Here is a 23310-nt window from a genome sequence, read left to right on the forward strand (position 1 = left end):
CCCAGTTTCATAGCCCTTCCTTAGATAAAAGCCTAAAGAAGAAAAATGTCTGCACCTTGTGAACTTTACATATTTTGCAAGAACTTTCTCTTTGAGATTTAGTGATAGCTGTTAGTTGTTAGACACCCTGCCTTCAGTTTGTACCTGAAAGCTTTATCTCGTTATAAATAATTCACTGTAATTTAGGGGAAGTATGTCCTGTTGCTCAAGGATTTTCAAACCTGCCATCCCCAAGGAAAATCATATATTAGTATTGCTAAATGATGGTCTGTATCTTCTTTGTTCTGAAGGTGACTAGATGTTTGCTGTGAATTTGAATGGGAGAATTATATTCTTAAAGTTTACACCCCCTCTAAGCCTAAAGCCATTTAAATTGATAAACTGAGAGAGACAAACAGGTTTTACTCTAAGGAATAAAATCCAATAACTGATCATATTCCTGACCTCCCACCGACTCCAACTAAATGTGCCATAGTCCAACACCGTGCCCCACTGAATTGGAACTCACTATTTCATTCTTTTGAGAGCAGTTTGTAGCTCCTTAAGCAGAGCAGACCTTTCAGTAGAGAATTCGCTTTAAAAGGAGGACAGGATTATCATCACGCGATTAACACAAACACTGGAGAACTTACTTCTGACAAATTTAGTATTTCTTCTAAGTCTGCATTTACAAAGGGTCTTTTCTTTTAATTTCTTTCACAACTGCCCCGCCCCCACTAAAGCCTCACTTTCATTTCCTCACAGCTTTAAAAAATAAAATATTATCACTCCTCAGCCCGAGGTAACACCGAGTACAGGCAGCCTGTGTTTAGGGATGTGCACCTGCACTGGTATTTTCAACGAGAGGGGGATGACCAGGTGGCATCCCTGGATTCACTCGCTTTCTTGCCATTGCAGAGACCCCTGCCGCCAGGCTCCTTTCATCCCCTCCCTAAAGCCTTGCTCCTGTATCTTGCACCATGAGTCCTAGGAATCATCTTGTGAGGTAGGACAAATGGGAAGTAAAAGGGAGACTCATTGACTTAGGGTGGTTCTCAAACTTGATGCACTTTCGAATCATCTGCTGAGTCCCTCCCTGAGAGCTTCTGACTTCACCGTGTCTGGGAGGGGGCCGAGAATCTGCATTCTAATGAGGTCCCCGGTGATGCTAATGCTACTGGTCCAGGGGCCACACTTTGAGAACCACTGGCTTAGAGGCATGAATCAAGCTCCAAAAAGCAGTCAGTTCCAGGGTAACAGTCTTAGGTGCTCTCCGAAACACTGAGGAATCTTACCACAACCCTGTGTCCACCATAAGCCCTATCGCCATCACCCATCTGGGTGCTGCTTTTTCTCAACAGGGTCTGTACCTGTAAAAAAGGAAAGTGGGTGGAGAGGTTTTTTTTTTTTTTTCTTTTTCTTTTTTCTTGTTTTCTAACCTCCCAGCTGATTCCTGGAGAGTCAAAACATGGTTACTAGCACTAAAAACATTAAAAGTGCTGTGCGCTGGCCTCAATGACTGGTACATGGGAGAAGCTGTGCAGCAGCATCCTTTTCTGTGGTGGCCAGGGCAGGATATGGGCCATAGGAGCCAAAAGTCAGACAAGCAGAAGAAGGCAGACCATGCCTGAACCCTCCGGACAACAGCAGAGGTAGCAGCTGACAGATGTCCCTGGAGGTTTCTGACCCATGAGAGGCCCCTTCACCCTCCTTCACCCTCCTCCTACCATCAGGCTCTCTGGCAGTTATGGACTTATTCCTCCCCATTTTTGCTGGACACCATGTTTCAGGCCACTCTGGTCACCTGTAGTCCGGTGGCATCTCTACCCCCACTGTTCAGTAGGTGGGATGTGGCTGGGATGGATAGTCCAGATTCTACTAACAGGCAACTCTGAACAAACACCCTCCCTGGAAACAATATTATATTTGATGGTTAGATTCTTTAGCAAACCTATTACATTATTCGATTTCAGCTAAACTATAGGTTTGATCATCTTTTTCAACTGCTCTAGGGGCTTAACCACCTTGGATAACGTGGTCTCTAAAGGAAAATACATTCCAGGTTGCAAACAATCAACTGACAACCTTTGGAATATGATCTCCTTATATATTGGGGCTCCCTGTGCCTAAACAGAGTAGGTTTCCCTCCTGTGCATATTTCAACAGCCCCACTTCCAATAAGTAACATTAAGTAAATTAGGAATTGACAGTATTCTGTGTTACAATAACTAGAGAACAGTTCTAAATCCAAAGTGTGAAACTGGCACTGTTCACTAGTATAGAGATCCTACCTACCAAAGGAAAACGTGCTGCTCCCCATGGCTAAGGTATAGTATTCTTTAATCTACTAATTTAGCAGAAAAACTTCCAGAGCACTTGACTGTGCTGTTTAAATTCGACCTAACATCTGTGATACATGTATTTTTGGCTACCAATTCACTATTCTGAACATTCTGAACAAGAATAAGAGCAGTACACTTTACAGCTAATCCCACACAAAGGATGTAACTAATCATTGATATTTGACAAATTACAGTAGGTCTATTATATTCAGTCAACAACAAATTTAGATAAACATACAAAGGTTTTTAAAAATATGTGTGGCATCACATACAGCAACAACAGTGTGCCTCCTCTAAACAAATCTATTTTAAATAAATATTCCTTGTATTGACACATGAAACCCAGAGGCCCAAAAATATCCTACACATCCCAGTTAATGATAATGTTCTAAATTGACTTTGTGAGTGTAAAATGAAATGCTATAAAGTAACGAAGAAAATAGAAAGTAGCATAATATAGCTTGTGAACTAAATTATGTATTTTTAAAGGTAAGGTCATCCCACTTCCTGGCTATTTCATTACTGGTGCTCTAGACAAGCTCCCAAGAACCGACTGAATCTTGGCTTGTTCTGTTTCTGTCATTGCTAATATAATATGGAAAACATTGCTGAAAAGGACAGAGATGACCATAGATATGGCTAGGGTAGGTATTCATATCTAGATATCTGAACTCTGACCTAATGTGGATATGATTCTGTAGCATTATATTAAAAGCTATGATGATGCAATGCAGGAAATAACCTTTCATTCTCCCCCCAAGAGGATCACGACAAGTGCTTCAATGCCTGCCGTATCTATGGGACATTAGTGTGATTCTCAGTGAGAGTGAAGGCCTTTGGGGATTTGAGTCAGGAAGAGAATATGGCTAAGTGCCTGGAAACTCTGCAAACAGTCTGCAGTTAGATTCTACTTATCTCTGGATAAGAAATCTGTGCTCAGTGAACTTATGTGTTTGGAAAATTCAACCAGAATATAGAGGAAACATAAGTCCTGTTTCAAGAGACCAGCTCACGGAGCATGCACATTTCTCACCATATGCAAGCTATGGACAATTCAATCACAGGGCATGGCCCCACTTAGGGGAGTGCAGTTCTGGGTTTCCTTGCTATCCCTATTCCTTTTTCAGCTACAAACTCTCCTCTCTTTCAGTCTCTTCAGTTTCCTCGTGCTCCCTTTAGGAGAGGGACTAGGGTAAGAGTACCAGGCAACTCTGTCCTCCTGCATGGACAGCAATGGAGATGGGCAGTAATGGCACAGTCCTTGGTTGGGGAAGAGAAGAGGAGACAGCACAGACACGGAGACCCCCTTGTCTTCCTCGTCTGGGGGAAGGAAGGTACTCAGTGATTCTGTCAGAAGCTCTTCACAAAGACTATCTCTGAGGGTTTTTTTTTTTTTTTTTTCCCACAAGACTAGATGGAGAATTAATGAAGAAGAAATGGAAATGAGGCTTATTTAAGGTACAAAATCTTGTATTTGTAATAACCTAGATTTATAGATATAAAACAAGTCTTCTAAAGACTTCCCTAAAGTACTCAATATAAAACAGGAGTTACTTATCCTAGATCATCCTTAGTTAGGTACACATGATTCTCTGTGCAACTAGCTGGTGGACATGAATAAAAGCTGCTGGGCCTGTAATGTACTAAAACATTTTTCTCCCTTCAGCGAGACAGGGTTGAAGGCTAAACGCATCAGAGTAGTATTTTCTTAGGCATTTTGGACAATCATTTTGCAGTGGGTTCCACAGGTTTTCCCCAGCGAAAGTTGACTCAGACCAGAGTAACTCTGACACAAGTTGCCAAGAGGGAAACAATACTTCATTTGCTAGATTACCCAAATGTGTAGCTTCATTTAATTACCAAGGTAAGAATCCTCCCCAACCACTTTTCAGCTGAGAACACTTGCCAGAGAATGTCTCCGGATGGGAATGGATGTGGTACCAGCTAGTCCACTGGACTACCCGAGCTCAGCTGCCAGGCGATCAGAGCCACCTCAAATATTGGGCATGCTCTGATTCAGCAGTGGCAGTGCCCTATAACTTTCAGATGATTATCTCTGTGTGCTATGTTAACCAAAATAGGCAAATTATTTACGAAACCATTTTTTTTCTGTAAAGCAAAATAAATATATACAATTCAAGATTCTTTTCTAAAAAGGTACAGATAGTGTGAGCTGAACATCAGTAGGAAAATTATTTCAGAATCTGGATGTATAATAAATAAACATGATTGCATATCATGTTTCCAAAGTTCTAAGAGACCGGGAAGCCACAAAACATAGAGTTAGACGGGTAAAAAATGACTGTGAAAAGTACTGGGAAATATGATTGTATGAAAATTGAAAAAAAAAATTAACAATCCCTAAATTGATCCCAAATCTTGGAGGGACATGAAGCATTATAGAAACACGTCTCTGTTTTGCAACCAAAGTATTATTCCATTTTAAGTATTCTGTACATTTCTGTTTGCTTCTGTAAACTTGCAGAATAAGTGATGAGAGATTGCTGATGTGTGGGGACTTGACTGAGCAGACAACAGGGCTGTTTCTTTTTCTTGGCGGGTCTCAGTGGCCTTCGTCGCCACTCGATGAGCAGGCCCAGTCATAGATGACCAAGGGAATGCTGACCAAGGAGAACAACACCCCCAGGCCCAAGAAAAGGGCAGCCTGGAGCAAGAGAAAGGCAAGGGTTATTTTCAGTGCAGCAAAAATTTTCCACATGTTCCTGGGGGAAAAAAAATAGAATGGTTTTCCCTCTCCCTTTGTGTCCCCTGGTATTCAGAGTTTGTCACAACCATGGCTGAACTGTGAGAATCTTTCTAAAATTGTATGAATCTGATTCTGCAAGGATGGGAAAATAGAAAAAAAAAAAAAAAAAAACAAGCTAAGCAGAGTAGTCCTCTATGTCCCATTCTTTGACTTCATGGTCACCTCAAGTGTATGTATCCATTCTACAAATGACTGGGTATCCTGGGCTTCTCTCAAACTAATATTACAACCAAAGGGAAAAAAAAGGCCTTAGAAAATATCCAGGTCATTTTGTTATTCATTACCTACCAACCTAGCTTATCACTGGCAAGCAAACATTTCTGTTTGAAACAGTGGAAAAAAACATACGAAAGCAAAATAGATTTAAGTGAAATAGGAAACAGATGTCAAAAACTAAGTTACCTGAAGGGCTGATGAAGGCCATAGGTGGACAGATGATGATATGGTTTGGTGTGTCCCTACCCAAATCTCATCTTGAATTTTAGCTCCCATAATTCCCACGTCATAGGAGTGACCCGGTGGGAGGTAATTGAGTCCTGGGGGCGGATCTTTCCCATGCTGTGCTCGTGATAGTGAATACATCTCATGAGATCTGTTGGTTTTATAAAAGAGAGTTCCCCTGAACATGCTCTCTGCCTGCCACCATGTAAAATGTGCCTTTGCTCCTTGTTTGCCCTCCACTATGATTGTGAGGCCTCCCCAGTCATGTGGAATTGTGAATCAATTAAACCTCTTTCCTTTATAAACTACCCTGTCTCAGGTATTTTTTTTAATTATACTTTAAGTTCTAGGGTACATGTGCATAACGTGCAGGTTTGTTACATAGATATACATGTGCCATGTTGGTTTGCTGCACCCATCAACTTGTAATTTACATTAGGTATTTCTTCTAATGCTATCCCTCCCCAAGCCCCCTACCGTATGACAGGCCCTGGTGTGTGACGTTCCCTGTCCTGTGTCCATGTGTTCTTGTTGCTCAACTCCCACCTATGAGTGAAAACATGCAGTGTTTGGTTTTCTGTCCTTGTGATAGTTTGCTTGGAATGATGGTTTCCAGCTTCATCCATGTACCTTCAAAGGACATGAGTTCATCCTTTTTTTATGGCTGCATGCTATTCCATGGTGTACATATGTCACATTTTCTTAATCCAGTCTATCATTGATGGACATCTGGGTTGGTTCCAAGTCTTTGCTATTGTGAATAGTGCCACAATAAACATACGTGTGCATGTGCCTTTATAGTAGCATGATTTATAATCCTTTGGGTATATACCCAGTAATGCGATGGCTGGGTCAAATGGTATTTCTAGTTCTGGATCCTTGAGCAATCGCCACACTGTTTTCCACAATGGTTGAACTAGTTTACAGTCCCACCGACAGTGAAAAAGTGTTCCTATTTCTCCACATCCTCTCCAGCCTCTGTTGTCTCCTGACATTTTAATGATCGCCATTCTAACTGGTGTGAGATGGTATCTCATTGTGGTTTTGATTTGCATTTCTCTGATGACCAGTGACGATGAGTATTTTTTCACATCTCTGTTGGCTGCAAAAATGTCTTCTTTTCAGAAGTGTCTGTTCATATCCAATGCCCACTTTTTGATGGGGCTGTTTTTTTCTTGTAAATTTGTTTAAGTTCTTTGTAGATTCTGGATATTAGCCCTTTGTCAGGTGGGTAGACTGCAAAGATTTGCTCCCATTCTGTAGGTTGCCTGTTCACTCTGATGGTAGTTTCTTTTGCTGTGCAGAAGCTCTTTAGTTTAATGAGATCCCATTTGTCTATTTTGGCTTTTGTTGCCATTGCTTTTTGTGTTTTAGCAATGATGTCCTTGCCCATGTCTGTGTCCTGAATGGTATTGCCTAGGTTTTCTTCTAGGGTTTTTATGGTTTTAGGTCTAACATTTAAGTCTTTAATCCATCTGGAATTAATTTTTGTATAAGGTGTAAGGAAGGGATCCAGTTTCAGCTTTCTACAAATGGCTAGCCAGTTTTCCCAGCACCATTTATTAAATAGGGAACACTTCCCCCATTGCTTGTTTTTGTTAGGTTTGTCAAAGCTCAGATGGTTGTAGATGTGTGGCGTTAATTCTGAGGCCTCTGTTCTGTTCCATTGGTCCATATATCTGTTTTGGTACCAGTACCATGCTGTTTTGGTTACTGTAGCCTTATTGTATAGTTTGAAGTCAGGTGGCATGATGCCTCCAGCTTGTTCTTTTTGCATAGGATTGTCTTGACTATGTGAGCTCTTTTTTGGTTCCATATGAACTTTAAAGTAGTTTTTTCCAATTCTGTGAAGAAAGTCAGTGGTAGCTTGATGAGGATAGCATTGAATCTATAAATTACCTTAGGAAGTATGGCCCTTTATATGATATTAATTCTTCCTATCGATGAGCATGGAATGTTCTTTTTTTTGTGTGTGTGTGTCCTCTTTTATTTCATTGAGCAGTGGTTTGTAGTTCTCCTTGAAGAGGTCCTTCACATCCCTTGTAAGTTGGATTCCTAGGTATTTTATTCCCTTTAGAGTAAATGTGATTGAGATTTCACTCATGATTTGGCTGTTTGTCTATTATTGGTGTATAGGAATGCTTGTAATTTTTGCACTTTCATTTTGTATCCTGAGACTTTGCTGAAGTTCCTTATCAGTTTAAGGAGATTTTGGGCTGAGATGATGGGGTTTTCTAAATATACAATCAGGTCATCTGCAAACAGAGACAATTTGACTTCCTCTTTTCCTAACTGAATGCCCTTTTTTTCTTTCTTGTGCCTGATTGCCCTAGCCAGAAGTTCCAACACTATGTTGAATAAGAGTGGTGACAGAGGGCATCCTGTCTTGTGACGGTTTTCAGAGGGAATGCTTCTAGTTTGTGCCCATTCAGTATGATATTGGCTGTGGGTTTGTCATAAATAGCTCTTTATTATTTTGAGATATGTTCCATCAATACCTAGCTTATTGAGAATTTTTAGCATGAAGGACTGTTGAATTTTGTCAAAGGCCTTTTCTGCATCTATTGAGATAATCATGTGGTTTTTGTCATTGGTTCTGTTTATGTGATGGATTACATTTATTGATTTGCATATGTTGAACCCGTCTGCATCCCAGGGATGAAGCTGACTTGATCATGGTGGATAAGCATTTTGATGTGCTGCTGGATTTGGTTGGCCAGTATTTTATTGAAGATTTTTGCATCAATGTTCCTGAGGGATATTGGCCTAAAATTATCTTTTTTTGTTGTGTCTCTACCCGGCTTTGATAACAGGATGATGCTAGCCTAATAAAACGAGTTAGGGAGGATTCCTTCTTTTCTACTGATTGAAATAGTTTCAGGAGGACTCGTGCCAGCTCCTCTTTGTACGTCTGATAGAATTCGGCTGTGAATCCTTCTGGTCCTGGACTTTTTTTTTGGTTGGTAGGCTATTATTTACTACCTCCACTTCAGAACCTGTTATTGATCTATTCAGATATTCAACTTCTTCCTGGTTTAGTCTTGGGAGGGTGTACGTGCCCAGGAATTTATACATTTCTTCTGGATTTTCTAGTTTATTTGCGTAGAGGTGTTTATATTATTCTCTGATGGTAGTTTGTATTTCTGTGGGATCGATGGTGATATCCCTTTATCATTTTTTATTGTGTCTATTTGATTCTTGTCTGTTTTCTTCTTTATTAGTCTTGCTAGCAGTCTATCTATTTTGTTGATCTTTTCAAAAAACCAGCTCCTGGATTAACTGATGTTTTGAAGGATTTTTTTTTTGTGTGTGTGTGTCTCTACCTCCTTCAATTCTGCTCCGATCTAAGTTATTTCTTACCTTCTGCTAGCTTTCGAATGTTTTTGCTCTTGCTTCTCTAGTTCTTTTAATTGTGATGTTAGGGTGTTGATTTTAGATCTTCCTTGCTTTCTCTTGTGGGCATTTAGTGCTATAAATTTGCCTGTACACACTGCTTTAAATATGTCCCAGAGATTCTGGTATGTTGTATCTTTGTTCTCTTTGGTTTCAAAGAACATCTTTATTAATGCCTTCATTTCATTATTTACCCAGTAGTCATTCAGGAGCAGGTTGTTCAGTTTCCAGTTTCAGTGAGTTTCTTAATCCTGAGTTCTAATTTGATTGCACTATGTCTGAGAGACAGCTTTTTGTGATTTCTGTTCTTTTTAAATTTGCTGAGTATTTTACTACCAATTATGTGGCCAATTTTAGAATAAGTGCAGTGTGGTGCTGAGAATAATATATATTCTGTTGATTTGGGGTGGAGTGTTCTGTAGATGTCTATTAGGTCTGCTTGGTGCAGAGCCGAGTTCAAGTACTGGATATCCTCCATAACCTTCTGTCTCGTTGATCTGTCTAATATTGACAGTGGGGTGTTAAAGTCTCCCATTATTATTGTGTGGGAATCTAAGTCTCTTTGTAGGTCTCTAAGGACTTGCTATATGAATCTGGGTGCTCCTGTATTGAGTGCATATATATTTAGAATAGTTAGCTCTTCTTGGTGAATTGATCCCTTTACCACTAAGTAGTGGCCCTCTTTATCTCTTTTGATCTTTGTTGGTTTAAAGTCTGGTTTATCAGAGATGATAAACCAGGATGGCAACTCCCGTTTTTTTCTTTTTTCTTTTCTTCTTCTTTTTTTTTTTTTTGCTTTCCATTTGCTTGGTCGATCTTCCTCCATCCATTTATTTTGAGCCTATGTGCGTCTTTGCATGTGAGATGTGTCTCCTCAATACAGCACACTGATGGTTCTTGACTCTTTATCAAATTTGTCAACCTGTGTCTTTTAATTGGGGTATTTAGCTCATTTACACTTAAGGTTAATATTGTTGTGTTTGAATTTGATCCTGTCATTATGCTGTTAGTTGTTTTTTTTGCTCGTTAGTTGATGCGGTTTTTTTCATAGCATCACTAGTCTTTACCATTTGGCATGTTTTTGCAGTGGCTGGTACTGCTTGGTCCTTTCCATGTTTAGTGCTTCCTTCAGGAGCTTTTGTAAGGCAGGCCTGGTGGTGACACAATCTCTCAGCATTTGCTTGTCTGTAAAGGATTTTATTTCTCCTTCACCTATGAAGCTTAGTTTGGCTGGATATGAGATTCTGCGTTGAAAATTCTTTTCGTTAAGAATATTGGCCCCCACTCTCTTCTGGCTTGTAGGGTTTCTGCCGAGAGATCTGCTGTTAGTCTAATGGGCTTCCCTTTGTGGGTAACCCTACCTTTCTCTCTGGCTGCCCTTAACATTTTTTCCTTCGTTTCAACCTTGGTGAATCTGACAATTATGTGTCTTGGGGCTGCTCTTCTCGAGGAGTATCATGGTGTTCTTTGTATTTCCTGAATTTGAATATTGGCCTGCCTTGCTAGGTTGGGGAAGTTCTCCTGGATAGTATCCTGAAGAGTGTTTTCTAACTTGGATCCATTCTCTCTGTCACTTTCAGGAACACCAATCAAACGTATATTTGGTCTTTTCACATAGTCCCATATTTCTTGGAGGGTTTGTTCATTTCTTTTCACTCTTTTTTCTCTAAACTTCTCTTCTAGCTTTATTTCATTAATTTGATCTTCAATCACTGATACCCTTTCTTCCACCTGATCAAATCGGCTATTGAAGCTTGTGCATGGGTCATGATGTTCTCGTGCTGTAGTTTTAAGCTTCATCAGGTCATCTGAGGTCTTCTCTACGCTGTTTATTCTGGTTAGCCATTGATCTAACCTTTTTTCATGGTTTTTAGCTTCCTTGCAATGGGTTAGAACATCCTCCTTTAGCTCGGAGAAGTTTGTTATTACCAACTTTCTGAAGCCTACTTCTGTCAACTCATCAAACTCATTCTTCATTCAGTATTGTTTCCTTATTGGTGAGGAACTGCGATCCTTTGGAGGAGAAGAGGTGCTCTGTTTTTTGGAATTTTCAGCTTTTCTGCTCTGGTTTCTCCTCAACTTTGTGGTTTTATCTACCTTTGGTCTTTGATGCTGGTGACCTGTAGATGGGGCTTTGGTGTGGATGACCTCTTTGTTGATGTTGATGCTATTCCTTTCTTTTTGTTAGTTTTCCTTCTAATAGACCCCTCAGCTGCAGGTTTGTTGGGGTTTGCTGGAGGTGTACTCCAGAACCTGTTTGCCTGGGTATCACCAGCAAAGGCTGCAGAACAGCAAATATTGCTGCCTGATCCTTCCTCTGGAAGCTTCGTCCCAGAGGGGCACCTGTGTGTGTGAGGTGTCAGTCAGCCCCTGCTGGGAGGTGTTTCCCAGTCAGGGACCTGCTTGCGGTGGCAGTCTGTCTGTTCTTGGAGCTCAAACACCATGCCGAGAGAACCACTGCTCTCTTCAAGCTGTCAGACAGGGACATTTAAGTCTGCAGAAGCTGTATGCCGCCTTTTTTTCTGCTATGCTCTATCCCCAGAGGTGGACTCTGTAGAGGCAGTAGGCCTTGATGAGCAGCGGTGGGCTCCATCCAGCTCATGCTTCCCGGCCTCTTTGTTTACACTGTGAGCTACTCAAGCCTCAGCAGTGGTGGATGCCCCCCCGCATCAAGCTGCAGCCTCGCAGGTCAATCTCAGACAGTTGCGCTAGCAGTGAGTAAGGCTCCACTGGCATGGGACCCACTGAGCCAGACACGGGAGGGTATTTCCTGGTCTGCTGGTTGCTAAGACTGTGGGAAAAGTGCAATATTTGGTCAGGAGTGTACCGTTTCTCCAGGTATAGTCTGTAATGGCTTCCCTTGGCTAAGAAAGGGAAATCCACTGATCCCTTGTGCTTCCTGGGTGAGGCGATGCCCCTCCCTGCTTCAGTTCGCCCTCCGTGGGCTGTACCCACTGTCCAGCCAGTCCCAATGAGATGAACCAGGTACCTCAGTTGGAAATGCAGAAATCACCCATCTTCTACAATCTTTCTGGGAGCTGCAGACTGGAGCTGTTCCTATTCAGCTATCTTGGAAGCAATCTCAGGTATTTCTTTATTAGCAGTGTGAGAACAGACTAATACAGATTACTAAATCCAGAATCCAGAGAACACAAGATTATATGTTCCTTGTGCTTGAGCATGTTCAGTGAGAGTGCTGCAGGGAGAAGGATGATGCATTCTGAGAGCCAACAGGGCTGGACTGGAAACTGGAGGAGGAGAAAGAGCTAGGGAAGGAGAGGAGCGAATTGGGGGTTGAGATGGCTGCACATGGCATATCATCCTGGGTCCAGTCTAACTCCCAGTGATCCCTACACAGATGGAGCCCTTGTTTAATGCCATTTGGCAGACCCTACTACTCGTTTTATTATGGGACCAGGGTTAGAGAAGCTCAGAATTCATGGACAGCAGGCCTCCACCATTTTCAAATTTAGTCTAAATATACTGTCCCATTGTGCCAGAGTGACTGCTTCATCCTCTCTGTCCTCATTAAGCCCCTACAGGTAAGTCTTGGAAGGATTTGGAAATTAAGGTTTCAGGGGTGATCACGTTGGGGAACTGGATGCTCCACTAGCATCAGTGCTGCTTTTCCTAAATGCACAGGGATGGCCCTCTTGCCTACACTTCTCATCTGGATCTGCTGACTCAGGTAACAGGTACAGTTGCGGTGCTTTCACTAGCTGGGAGGGCAAGTAGGAAGCCTTCTCTGAGGCCAAGCAAAATGAAGCTCCAGAAGGGACTCAGGTACCAGCCACTTCACCCCTGCTTCCCTCACTGTCTCCAAGTGCACCACCTTCAAGATGCCCTTGAACCTCATCAGACCTGGAAACAAGAATCCCAATATAGAAAGGCAGTTTTTGAATCCAGATCTGTTGTTCCAAAGCATATCTGTCAAATAATAAAAAGACTATTTAAGCTAACTCAGACATTTTAATTAAGGCATTGCATGTTCCCTGGGCTGTAGGGAGGAGTTACATGAGTAGAAATCATATGGAAACAGTGGACTGCATAACCTCTGTGAGTCCCTCGTCACTTCCTCTCTTGCTAAAGACTAGACACTGTCCTATAGAGACACAGGAGGATGAATGTCCATTCTTCTGACTGGCCATGCCCTGGATCAGAACAAAAGCTGAGGCACAATAAGAGTAAAACCAGAGGGCTGGGCATGGTGGCTCATGCCTATAATCCCACAATGGGGGAGGCCAAGGTGGGCGGATCATGAGGTCAGGAGATCCAGACCATCCTGGCTAACATGGTTGAAACCCCGTCTCTACTAAAAATACAAAAAAAAAAAATTATCCAGGCATGGTGGTGGTTGCCAGCTACTCAGGATGCTGAGGCAGGAGAATGGCGTGAACCTGGGAGGCGGAACTTACAGTGAGCTGAGATCATGCCACTGCACTCCAGCCTGGGAGACAGAGTGAGACTCCGTCTCAAAAAAAAAAAAAAAAAAAAAGAGTAAAATCAGAGAAGATATTTGGAGGGACGGGAGAAGATTCTGATATGATATTTTAAATCTCTCCCAAGTAGCAAAGCTACAGGGCTTCTGCCTCCTTTCAAGGCAACTGAAAGTAGTCTTGATAGAAAGGTGGACTATTTATTTTGTAAATTTAAGTGGAAAACTAATCAGAAAAGTTAGAGGGGCTGGCAAGAGACATACCCAAATTCTTTGAGTTCCTTTATCTCCATCCTGGTCTGTGATTTTTAAATAAAGAGATGAAGGAAGAATGAAAATAAGCATGTTAGCAGATGTAACTCCTATAAAATAAGAAAAAAGAGAAAGTTTAGCATTGCTATTGTGAAATTTTCCCTCCAAACAGCTACTGTAGAATGAGAAGCACAAAGTCATGAAGCCATACCTACGACTCCAAAAATATCCTTCATGGAGGGTATGAAGATCACCAACAAGTTGATAACAACCAAGAGTATGCAGGTAACCACGATATGACGACATAAATTAAACTTTGTTTTCTTAGCCAGTTCAAATAAAGATGAACGAACCTGCAAGAAGAGAAAACAAAGATTCTGTAAATGCCTACAGCATGCCAACACTGACATTTCTCCGCAGAGTAACTGATTTATTGGTGCACACGAATTCATGAAATGTTTTGTAATGCCTAGTGAATTTATAGATAGCTTAACAGTTTTGGAAGTTCTGGGGCTTGACTTAAGAGGGAAAGTATTTTTATTTATAGAATAGTAGAGTTTTCTTTTGTGGGGGGGGGTGCAGTTTCTGTCTTTGATTTATCTAAGACTTGAGTGTTCATTTCTGTTTTTTTACATTCTCTCTTCATGTCTGACTGAGATTTGAACATTCTATTGTCATTTCTTTGTAAAGAACAGGGTCAGATTAATTAGAATGGAGATTCACTGCATCAGAGGCTCCCTGATGCACCGAATGCCACTTGCTTTTCAAACAGCCTGAACTGAGTCTCGGGATCTTTCCCAGATGCAGATTCAATAACCCAGGAAAGTTACCTGGGGCAGGCTTTCTCTGCAACGGGCTCCTGCAGGCAGAAGGAAAGCCGAGACCTCAGGTTTTCTCACATTGCACCGAGGCCCTTACTCACCGTGAAAAATAACACCGGAACTGTGAGGATCACAGCAACAATGACAGCCAGCCGCACTGTCAGGATAAGAATGTCATTTTTGCTCTGATACTTGTGAAGGAGGTCTGACTGCACATTGTCTGAAATGAGGGAAAAGCAAGAGGGTTTTAAAGGGAGACAAACTATATCAGTTTTTCTGAACAACAAAGAATTTGTAAACTAAAGGGCAAGAAAAGCAATGTTTTGAAATGTCTATTAAAACAATTAAGTTGGAAAGAAAAATCTCTATGTAAGACATGCTCCACTGTGCATATGCAACTTAGCAAAGGAATTTAAAGTAATCACTAGAAGAAGCTACATGGGGTGGGAATGCTTAATTTAGACTAAATTAAACCTAGGAGTACACTGGGCTTGAAAATGAAACATACAGTTGAAACACGAAGCTGCTCTTAATCTAGACTTTCCCTCTGCTCTTCAAACCACGCCAAACTACCACAGGCTTGCTCAGGGAGGGTGGGGGTGGGGCTGGGGGGGTGCTACAAGCCACCTTGGAGCTTGTTTCAAACTCTTCTCTTGTTAAGTCAACTTCAAGTGGCCAAGCAGCAGAGGCACTAGCTGAAATTTCACCATCAGGAAATAATTCCACTCTTCCATGTATAGTGTTCTTGTAAAAAAAAAAAAAATTTAGTTTATGTACTACTCTGTGTGTGTGTGTGTGTGTGTGTGTGTGTGTGTGTGTGTGTGTGTTGAGACAGGGTTTTGCTCTTTCACCCAGGCTGGAGTGTGGTTGCCGTAGTGCCATCTTGGCTCACTGCAAGCTCTGCTTCATGGGCACAAGCAGTTCTCCTGCCTCAGCCTCCCGAGTAGCTGGGACTACAGGCATGTGCCACCATGCGTGGCTAATTTTTGTATTTTTTTTTTTTTTTTTGTAGAGATAGGGGTCTCATTACATTGCCCAGGCTGGTCTCGAACTCCTAGGCTCAAGCTATCCACCTACCTAGGCCTCCCAAGAGGCTGGGATTACAGGTACAAGCCACCACACCTGGCCTTATGTACTACTTTGAACTTTTTCTCAACTCAGAACTTCAGAAAGTGTTATTTTAAAGACTAACAAAGCTAGAATGGCAGTCACATAGAGTATGAAGCTACTCACTCTTTTGACAAGAGATAATTTCCCCTCCTGTCTCCTGCAAGGGCTTCTCACTGCACCAGTCTTAAGGTTCTCAGCATGGAATTCAAATGCTAATCTGTACCATAGAGCTTGGTCTCAGTTTCCAAAACGGAACCATAAGTTATAATACGAATCTCACTAGTTCTAATTTCCTTAATTCAAAGTAACTAACCACTTACAAATAGCTAAGCCTTTTTATTTAATCCAAGAGTAATAAAAGTGTTTGGTGTTCTATTCTATGTGAAAATAATGCATTTACAAAGAAAAATTATAGCTTGAACAAGACAACAGTGAGACTTCAACTAACATTAAGTTCTCTGCCTGTCTCTCCCTATACCCACTGCAGCCCTGCAACTCTGTAAGCACCTTAGCAACACCATTTTTATGTAAAAATTAAATATGGTATTTATGAATTCATTAGACAATGCTATTCTGTATTGCTAGTGAAAATGATAATAATAACATCTGTATAATCAGAGTAGCCTTTTTCTCCAGGCTGAATTAATAATTTTGAAATGTGCTTAATTTTGAGACATTTGTGTTTATGATAAAAGTTCCAAAGAATTATTATTTAGTAGAGAAGATTGTGAAATACATACAGATATGTATATATGTACACACACACATACACACATATATATACACATATATATATTTAAATTAGGTCCCCAATTATAAAGATAATGAAAGGCATTAAATAAAGTTTCAGGATAATTTGAATAGGAGAGGATGAAGAAGCAGTAAAAGCCAGTAAACTGTTCATTCAGGGTCAGTAAAAGTTACATATGAAACCTTGTTTCCTTTTCAGATTTCATTTTTTAAAATTTTCTATATCATTCCTTCAGATCTTTGCAAGGCTCCGACTTCCAGTGAACAATTAGAAGTTTCATTTTTAATTAACTCAGAGTGTCATGAGTGTAGCACTCTGCTATTTCTCACTTTCAGCATCTGTCTCTGTCTCTCCATTCTATTAATGGAATCTGACCCAATTTGCAGTGTCAATTAGGAAAGCCTTGTCTGATGTAGTTTTAAACCTTCCTCAGTAAAGTTAGCATGCTTCTAAAATGCAATTTCTTTTAAGGACACTGTTAGAGAAAAAAATTATAAATACTGTTTTAGTAAATATTTTATTCTGCAGTCTGCATGAACATGTAAAGATCACCATTGCTTTAAGTAGAAGAAAAAACTAGAAAAACCAATGGATAGCTTTGTTGCTTTCTTTGCCTTTCATGTTAAAAGTTATTTCAACACTGATTTTTACTAATTTGTTTACAAATACTTATATTTATGTACCAGTAGAAATTACTTACCATAGAATGTCAAGTAGCCAAAAATGGCAGTCAGGAAGTACATAACAAACATGGCGAAAAAGGAGATATTTGAAACCATCTGCATTTTTTTCTGTGATCGGCTAAAAACAAATAAATGTTAAAAATTAAAAATTATATCACTGAATTTAAGTGCCAGTGTTAACATTGAAGAATACTAATTTAACTTTGCCTCTGTCAGGTTAGGGAAGATCTGAACAGCTGAAATTACCCCGGCAGTTATGCCAGTTGAAAATAACCTCTCTTACACTGAATTGGTATAGATCCATGGAGATTCACGGAACTACACTCCCGTAAGTGTTCTTCCCCATTCTTTTAAAAGAATATCAAGTTCTCATCGGAAGGGCAGACAGCATTTTGTTAAATATTTGGCCTTGATATTATCTCCACACTAGCTGGACAAAGGAAAGCATGCAGAAAAAAAATCAGTGCTGTTCTCCTAGCTCCAGAGATTAGCGGCAGAGCTGGAACTTGACCTAAGGTGTTCTGTCTCTAAAGCTGCTGTTTTAGGTTCTGATTTTCCCATTGGGTGGCCTCAGGGATGCACCTGGAAGTCTGCAGGTCTCCAGTGCACCAAGCGCCCAAGAGATCACAGCTGGAATGATGAAGGACTCCATCTCTCAGGTCAAGTTCACTCTGGGGTTGGGATGACCCTCTAAGTTTCTTTAACTGCCCAAACAATTAATCTGCAAGACTGGTATTCAATAAATAACAGACCACAGATAGTCATAACATTTGATTATGTCATAACAAGGAATCTGGGATGCCATGTGAGTATGGAAAACAAGAAAAATTAAGAAGAAGGCTGGGCGCGGCGGCTCACGCCTGTAATCCCAGCACTTTGGGAGGACGAGGCAGGCGGATCATCTGAGCTCAGGAGTTCAAGACCAGCCTGGGCAACATGGTGAAACTCTGTGTCTACAGAAAATACAAAAGTTAGTTGGGCGTGCGGGCATGTGCCTGTAGTTCCAGCTACCTGAGAGGCTGAGGTGGGAGGATTGCTTGACCCTGGGAAGTTAAGACTGCAGTGAGCTGAGATCATACTATAGCACTATAGCCTGGGTGATAGAGTGAGACTCTGTCTCAAAAAAAAAAAAAAAAAAAAAGTAAAGAAAAATTGAGAAGTATACACTTGAGAAAATTAAAAGCTAAAACAAAAAGCTGAACTATTAAAAGATGCCAAAGACAAGGGCAACAAAACATGGATTTCTCTTCCCCGAGGAAAGGCTATCCGCCTTACCATTGCTGAAGAGAGAGACAAAAGACTGGCGGCCAAACAGAGCAGTGGGTGAAATGGGTCCCTGGGTGACATGTCAGACCTTTGTATGTAATTAAAAATATTGTGGCAGGAAAAAAAAAAAAAAAAGATGCCAAAGATATATTTAAATTCTCCAAATAGAGGATCACAAACTAGGAGTGATGTATATACACATAGATGTAGATGGTTGAAAATTTAGCCATGTATCAATTAAATATGAAAAAAATGAGTGGATTCAATGCTAAATGACATCAACTTTGTTTCAAAATGGAAATAAATACCAATATTGTCTATCTTTTCTAAGTTTTTAAGATTATGCTATGGTGACTATTTTTGTTTATGTTTGATAACCGTAGGCTAAAAAGAGAACACATGAAGAAGTTTATAAGCAGGCCTTAATTTTCTCAAAACCAGCAATCAAAAATAAATCAATAAATCCGTAGAATTTTCTTAATAGTTAAAAATGAACAGCAATATTCTCTTTTCCTAGTTTGTGGCCTTAACATTGATGTCTTATTGTCTGATTTACTAGCCTTTTCACCCAAACCAACAGGCAATCAGAGACAATGTATTTAGCAGTTTACAGACAAATCTGAAGATTATCACCCACTTGCAAAATACGCATACATAATGGAAAGCAACACAAATACTTAAACTGTCCTCGGTGATACAATATTCGAAAAACCAATTAATGAAAAAGCCCACATGGTTGGCTACTTTTTATGTTTATGACCCCCCAAAATACTGTAAGTTTCTGATTTTTCTTGCTTTCTTGTTTCTTAAAATACAATGCTTGTTTAAGAATGGCAGGATGTGAGTAAATGTTGAAGCTAGGCGATGAATCCACCGACGTTCATTAGACAAGTCTGTTTATTTTAATTCCATACTTGCCTATTAATGAGGAGATGTAAAACTATTAAGATTAAAAAATTAAACAAATTTCTTACTCTTTAAGCTCACTGTAAATTGGCAGGACTGATGGGTGGCAGACAAATGCAAATGCAATGGTTGGTAAAGCATACACGGTCTATTTGAGAGAAAAGAACAGACATTAGGAAAAACACTTTTACCATAAAAATGACACAGCTCCAGTATTTCTGAGCTCTTTGCATCTGACAGCTCTTCAGAATCCCTGGATTATTCGGTTATTAGGAGGGTTTTGATCTCTAAAATAGAAGCAGCTTTTCTAAGAGAGCTTATCTAGCTCAAGCCATTAGCCACTTGTCACAGAGGGACTTTGGATTTGGCTCACCTACGGCGTATTTTATATACTTCAGGTATACAACACCCCTGTTTATACAGCATGAGCCAGTTACATGGCACTCTTCCTAGGATAGCTCACTGGGTCCCCACAGCAATCCCAAGCAGTAGGCAGACTATGGCTGTTCTCCTGGCTCCCTCCAACAGGTCAGGCGACTGGCCCAGCACTCCCACCTCTAGTTTACTGCTCTTTGCTCTACATCAGGTGCATGGAATCAGACTTAAAAGATATCCTCTGAAAAGAAAATCTGTTTCATATTGCACTACTTTGGCTATATCCTTACAATTAGAGAGAAAGAGAGAGAATCCAATCTATTTAGTTTTCTTAGATAAGGCTCTTTGAAACTCTCAAACTCAATCTAACTTCCTATGCAAAAAGAAGTGAAAACTAGCCTATCTTATGCCCTGACTCTGCTGATGCACTATGCCAGGCGTATTCTAACAAAACCTTGTAAGATACAGAATAGAATCCTTATTTTTACTCAAGAGGTTGGGTGACTTGCCTGAGGATTCAAATCCAAGCCTGACTGACTCTATAATCCTCTGTTCCCATCGGTATCAACAATATTTTAATAGTATGAGAGTCTTTTAAGTGTCAGTTTGTGGTGGCATCTACATTTCAACTGTGCAAGCTGAGGAAGTCTGCAGTATTCCTTTCTGTCATCACCAGAACCAGGGGGCAAAGGATGTTCCTAATCTGTTTTTGAAGCATCACCTAGCACTCTACACAGGAAAAGCTGAGACAATTATCCAGAATGGGATTTTGACAGGGAATGCTTAATGGTAAGAGAGAGTGTAAAATACAATATTTGTATATTTCTCAAGGATCTCTACATAGATGTGTAATCTAGAAGCAATGGTACCATGTGTTCTTTTGAGAACTAACACATTCAAAACAGTGCAATTACAAGTATGAGAAATAGAATGCCCTTAATAAAAATGCTCATTTCTTCTGCAAAGGATCAAGAAACTTACCTTTGAATTGAAGGTAACATATTTTGGCGTACACATGTCAGCATTTGTTGAATTAGCACTTATTGTTGAATTTAGCTCTGGAACAATGCAGGGAATTTGAAATTTCTTGTAAATAACCTGGTATTAAGAAGTATAGTAGAAGCAGTATGGACTTTAGTAAAGCCAAATAATGAATAATTATTACATGCCATTGTACCATCATAAAACCAAACCAGCCATTTCAATCAGCACTTACCACAATTAGGAAAAAAACCATACAGCTCAAGGAAAATCCACTAGTATAGCCAAGATACCCTTTAAAAAAAGTAAAAAATAAATTATTTCTTTTTTTCCATTTTTTAAAATTTTGGAGCTACCCATCATAAACTGTTATTATTTCAAAATTCATCACCTCATTTATTTCAATGCATTATTTCAAGCATATTTTAGAGCTCTAATAATAAACATACATGCCCAAGTGAATACAAGATTTATTATTTGACAGTGCTACTTTATTTGGCAAAAAATATGGGGCTCTGAATAAAAACATTATATTATGTGTTTTGATTCCAACTCTCCCTGCACACTAGAGAACACAGATTCCCAGAATCCAGTGGAAAAGAGCCTTCCAATTTTTGTTTTAAGTCTGTGTTGGTGGACTCTGATGGACTCCTATGGGCAAACCCATTTACTCCTTGATCCCCTCAATAGCTCTTTATTATACACTTATTGTGTGCATACTGAATGTCAGTTATAATAGTTTTCTCCCCAGATGAGAGAAAGTAGATGAAGCGAATTTCCAGTGGTAAATTGAGTATCTGGGCATCTTTAGCTAGCTCCCTGTAGAATGCCTAGGCGATCTCCAATTGCCACCATGACCTCCAGAAAAGTAGAGTTAAGTAGCCTTTCAGGACTGCATTATTTTCAACCCTGGGGAAGAGCTTTTCTCTACTTAACTGAAAAGAGCTACCTCTATAGGTACAGAAAACACAGATGCAGAAACCAGAAAATTAAGTAGTTAAAAAAAAATCTATTTATAAACCTCACAGAACAGCTTCAGAGGTCTGATATTTTGATCCAAAACAAAACAAAAAACTGAGGCTTATAATTATTGTTTGAAGAACTTTTATCCAAACTTTTGTTTGAATTAGCCCAGAATTAAAGTAAATACATTTTACAGGTTTTTGACTGGATGGCAGTCTGGCCACATTATTCAATGTATGAAATTCCCCTAACATCAGGCATTCTTGTCTTCAAATACAAGCATAAAAACAAGTAGTAGATCAAAGCCAAATGGATATGACTTGGGGATTATCCACCATTTCTGACTTTTGATTTATCTCTCCTACTTCGAAGAAAAATAATTGAGGCTGGCTAGACTCTCTAAATTTATAATACTTGTGGGTATAAATCTAGGCAGCTCTCGTTCTCCATACTAGATTTGAAAATATATCTAAATAATGATGGTAGTTAAGACTTCGTATGAAGAGAATTCCATTTTTTGGACTTTTCTCAGAGTAGCATATAAGTTGTACTATTGAAAATAGCCCTGTCTGCTCTGGCCCCAGAACCTCCCTTCTCCCCTCCACAGCTCAGTAGAGGGATTGTTTAGGAGGTCACATACTGACTATTGTTTTTATGCCATATTAAAGTTGGGACCGATTAATACTTGCAATTTATCATGCACTTAATCTTTGAGCGCATGCAGAGGGGAAGCAGAGGGCAATGCTGTCCATTTTTACTCAGTTTCTAATTCACTTGGGCACTGCAGAATATGATAAAAACAAAATCTGTCCTTACCTAAGTTCTTCAAGAGACACAGAGGGAGAATTATGCCAAAGGTAACTATCACCACCAGAACTCGGCCATCCACGTACCAGGCTCTGAAAGGCATTTCAAGGGTTAGGTTATATTTTTTTAGAAAGTGACTTTTTTCTCCTCCAGTGTAAAATTTCATGATATATATTTTTATTAATTTTTACTATATCCATTAACTTTTAAAATCATTATTCAGATCTTATTCAAACACTTTAACCCAACCACTACTTATTTAATACAGCTTCACTCCCATGTAATGGAAGAAGGAATATTGTTGTTTTTTTTTCTTTCCCATTGGCTAAATGTGGCATTCTTTTGAATTATTTACATGGTTTCAAAACTGAATGCACATATTGTATTCTGTCAGATTACAACTTGTCCTACCAATTATTTAAAGAGAAAGCTCCTTTTTGTTTTGCTGGGCTAGTATCAGCGAGAAACAAGTCACCACAGGTAGGCATTTCTCTCTCCCTGATCCCTTGGATTTGACCTTGAATCCTGAGAACACTAGAAACTCTGGCTTCTATGATTCTCCCTTGAAAGAAAACAGAGAAACTAAGACTGACAAGAACTGTTAAACAAGAAGGAGTCAAAACACAATTGTGCCAAATGTAGCTGCAACATTTTCCAGGGTTATCTACATCTTTAGCGAGATTGGCTCATATAAATTTTGCTCCCAAAATACTATGTCCCTTCCTTAAGCAAGAGGCTAGGGTCTTAATTTTTTTTTTCATATTCCACTTTTGTGTTAAAGATATTCCATATCTGTTCTATTTCACCAAAACTAGATATAGATTTCAAGCTCTTGGGAAAATGCAGTATCTACCGCTCACAGCATGACAGACAAATCTACTTTTCAAATGTTCATATTCAAATGACTCTCCTACTTTTTTTCATTTATATAGCCCCAAAGAAATTTATTGTTGAAACAACAAACAAACAAAAACCAGCCTAGGAAAAACTTTCTGCAGTATTCATAAAGCAAGAATTTTGATTTGCCCATATTTAAAT

At 39.8% G+C, this 23310-nt stretch overlaps 1 protein-coding gene across 3 annotated transcripts in view; it reads right to left on the reverse strand.

Annotated features, from left to right (window-relative positions):
• Nucleotides 1-694: 694 nt before the first annotated feature.
• Nucleotides 695-23310, reverse strand: part of SLC38A1 (solute carrier family 38 member 1) — an 85070-nt gene continuing 62454 nt past the window's right edge. For all 3 annotated transcript variants that reach the window (XM_023231182.3, XM_023231181.3, XM_023231180.3), the window contains 9 exons: nucleotides 22282-22364; nucleotides 20738-20796; nucleotides 20503-20619; nucleotides 19215-19294; nucleotides 16992-17092; nucleotides 14532-14650; nucleotides 13821-13962; nucleotides 13622-13719; nucleotides 695-4986 (listed from right to left, as the gene is read on the reverse strand). In XM_023231182.3, coding sequence (XP_023086950.1) covers nucleotides 4885-4986; nucleotides 13622-13719; nucleotides 13821-13962; nucleotides 14532-14650; nucleotides 16992-17092; nucleotides 19215-19294; nucleotides 20503-20619; nucleotides 20738-20796; nucleotides 22282-22364 — 901 coding nt within the window. In that variant the 3' untranslated portion in view covers nucleotides 695-4884. The remainder of the gene's footprint in view (nucleotides 4987-13621; nucleotides 13720-13820; nucleotides 13963-14531; nucleotides 14651-16991; nucleotides 17093-19214; nucleotides 19295-20502; nucleotides 20620-20737; nucleotides 20797-22281; nucleotides 22365-23310) is intronic.

Source organism: Piliocolobus tephrosceles, chromosome 10 (assembly GCF_002776525.5).
Source record: "Piliocolobus tephrosceles isolate RC106 chromosome 10, ASM277652v3, whole genome shotgun sequence".
NCBI lineage: Eukaryota > Metazoa > Chordata > Mammalia > Primates > Cercopithecidae > Piliocolobus > Piliocolobus tephrosceles.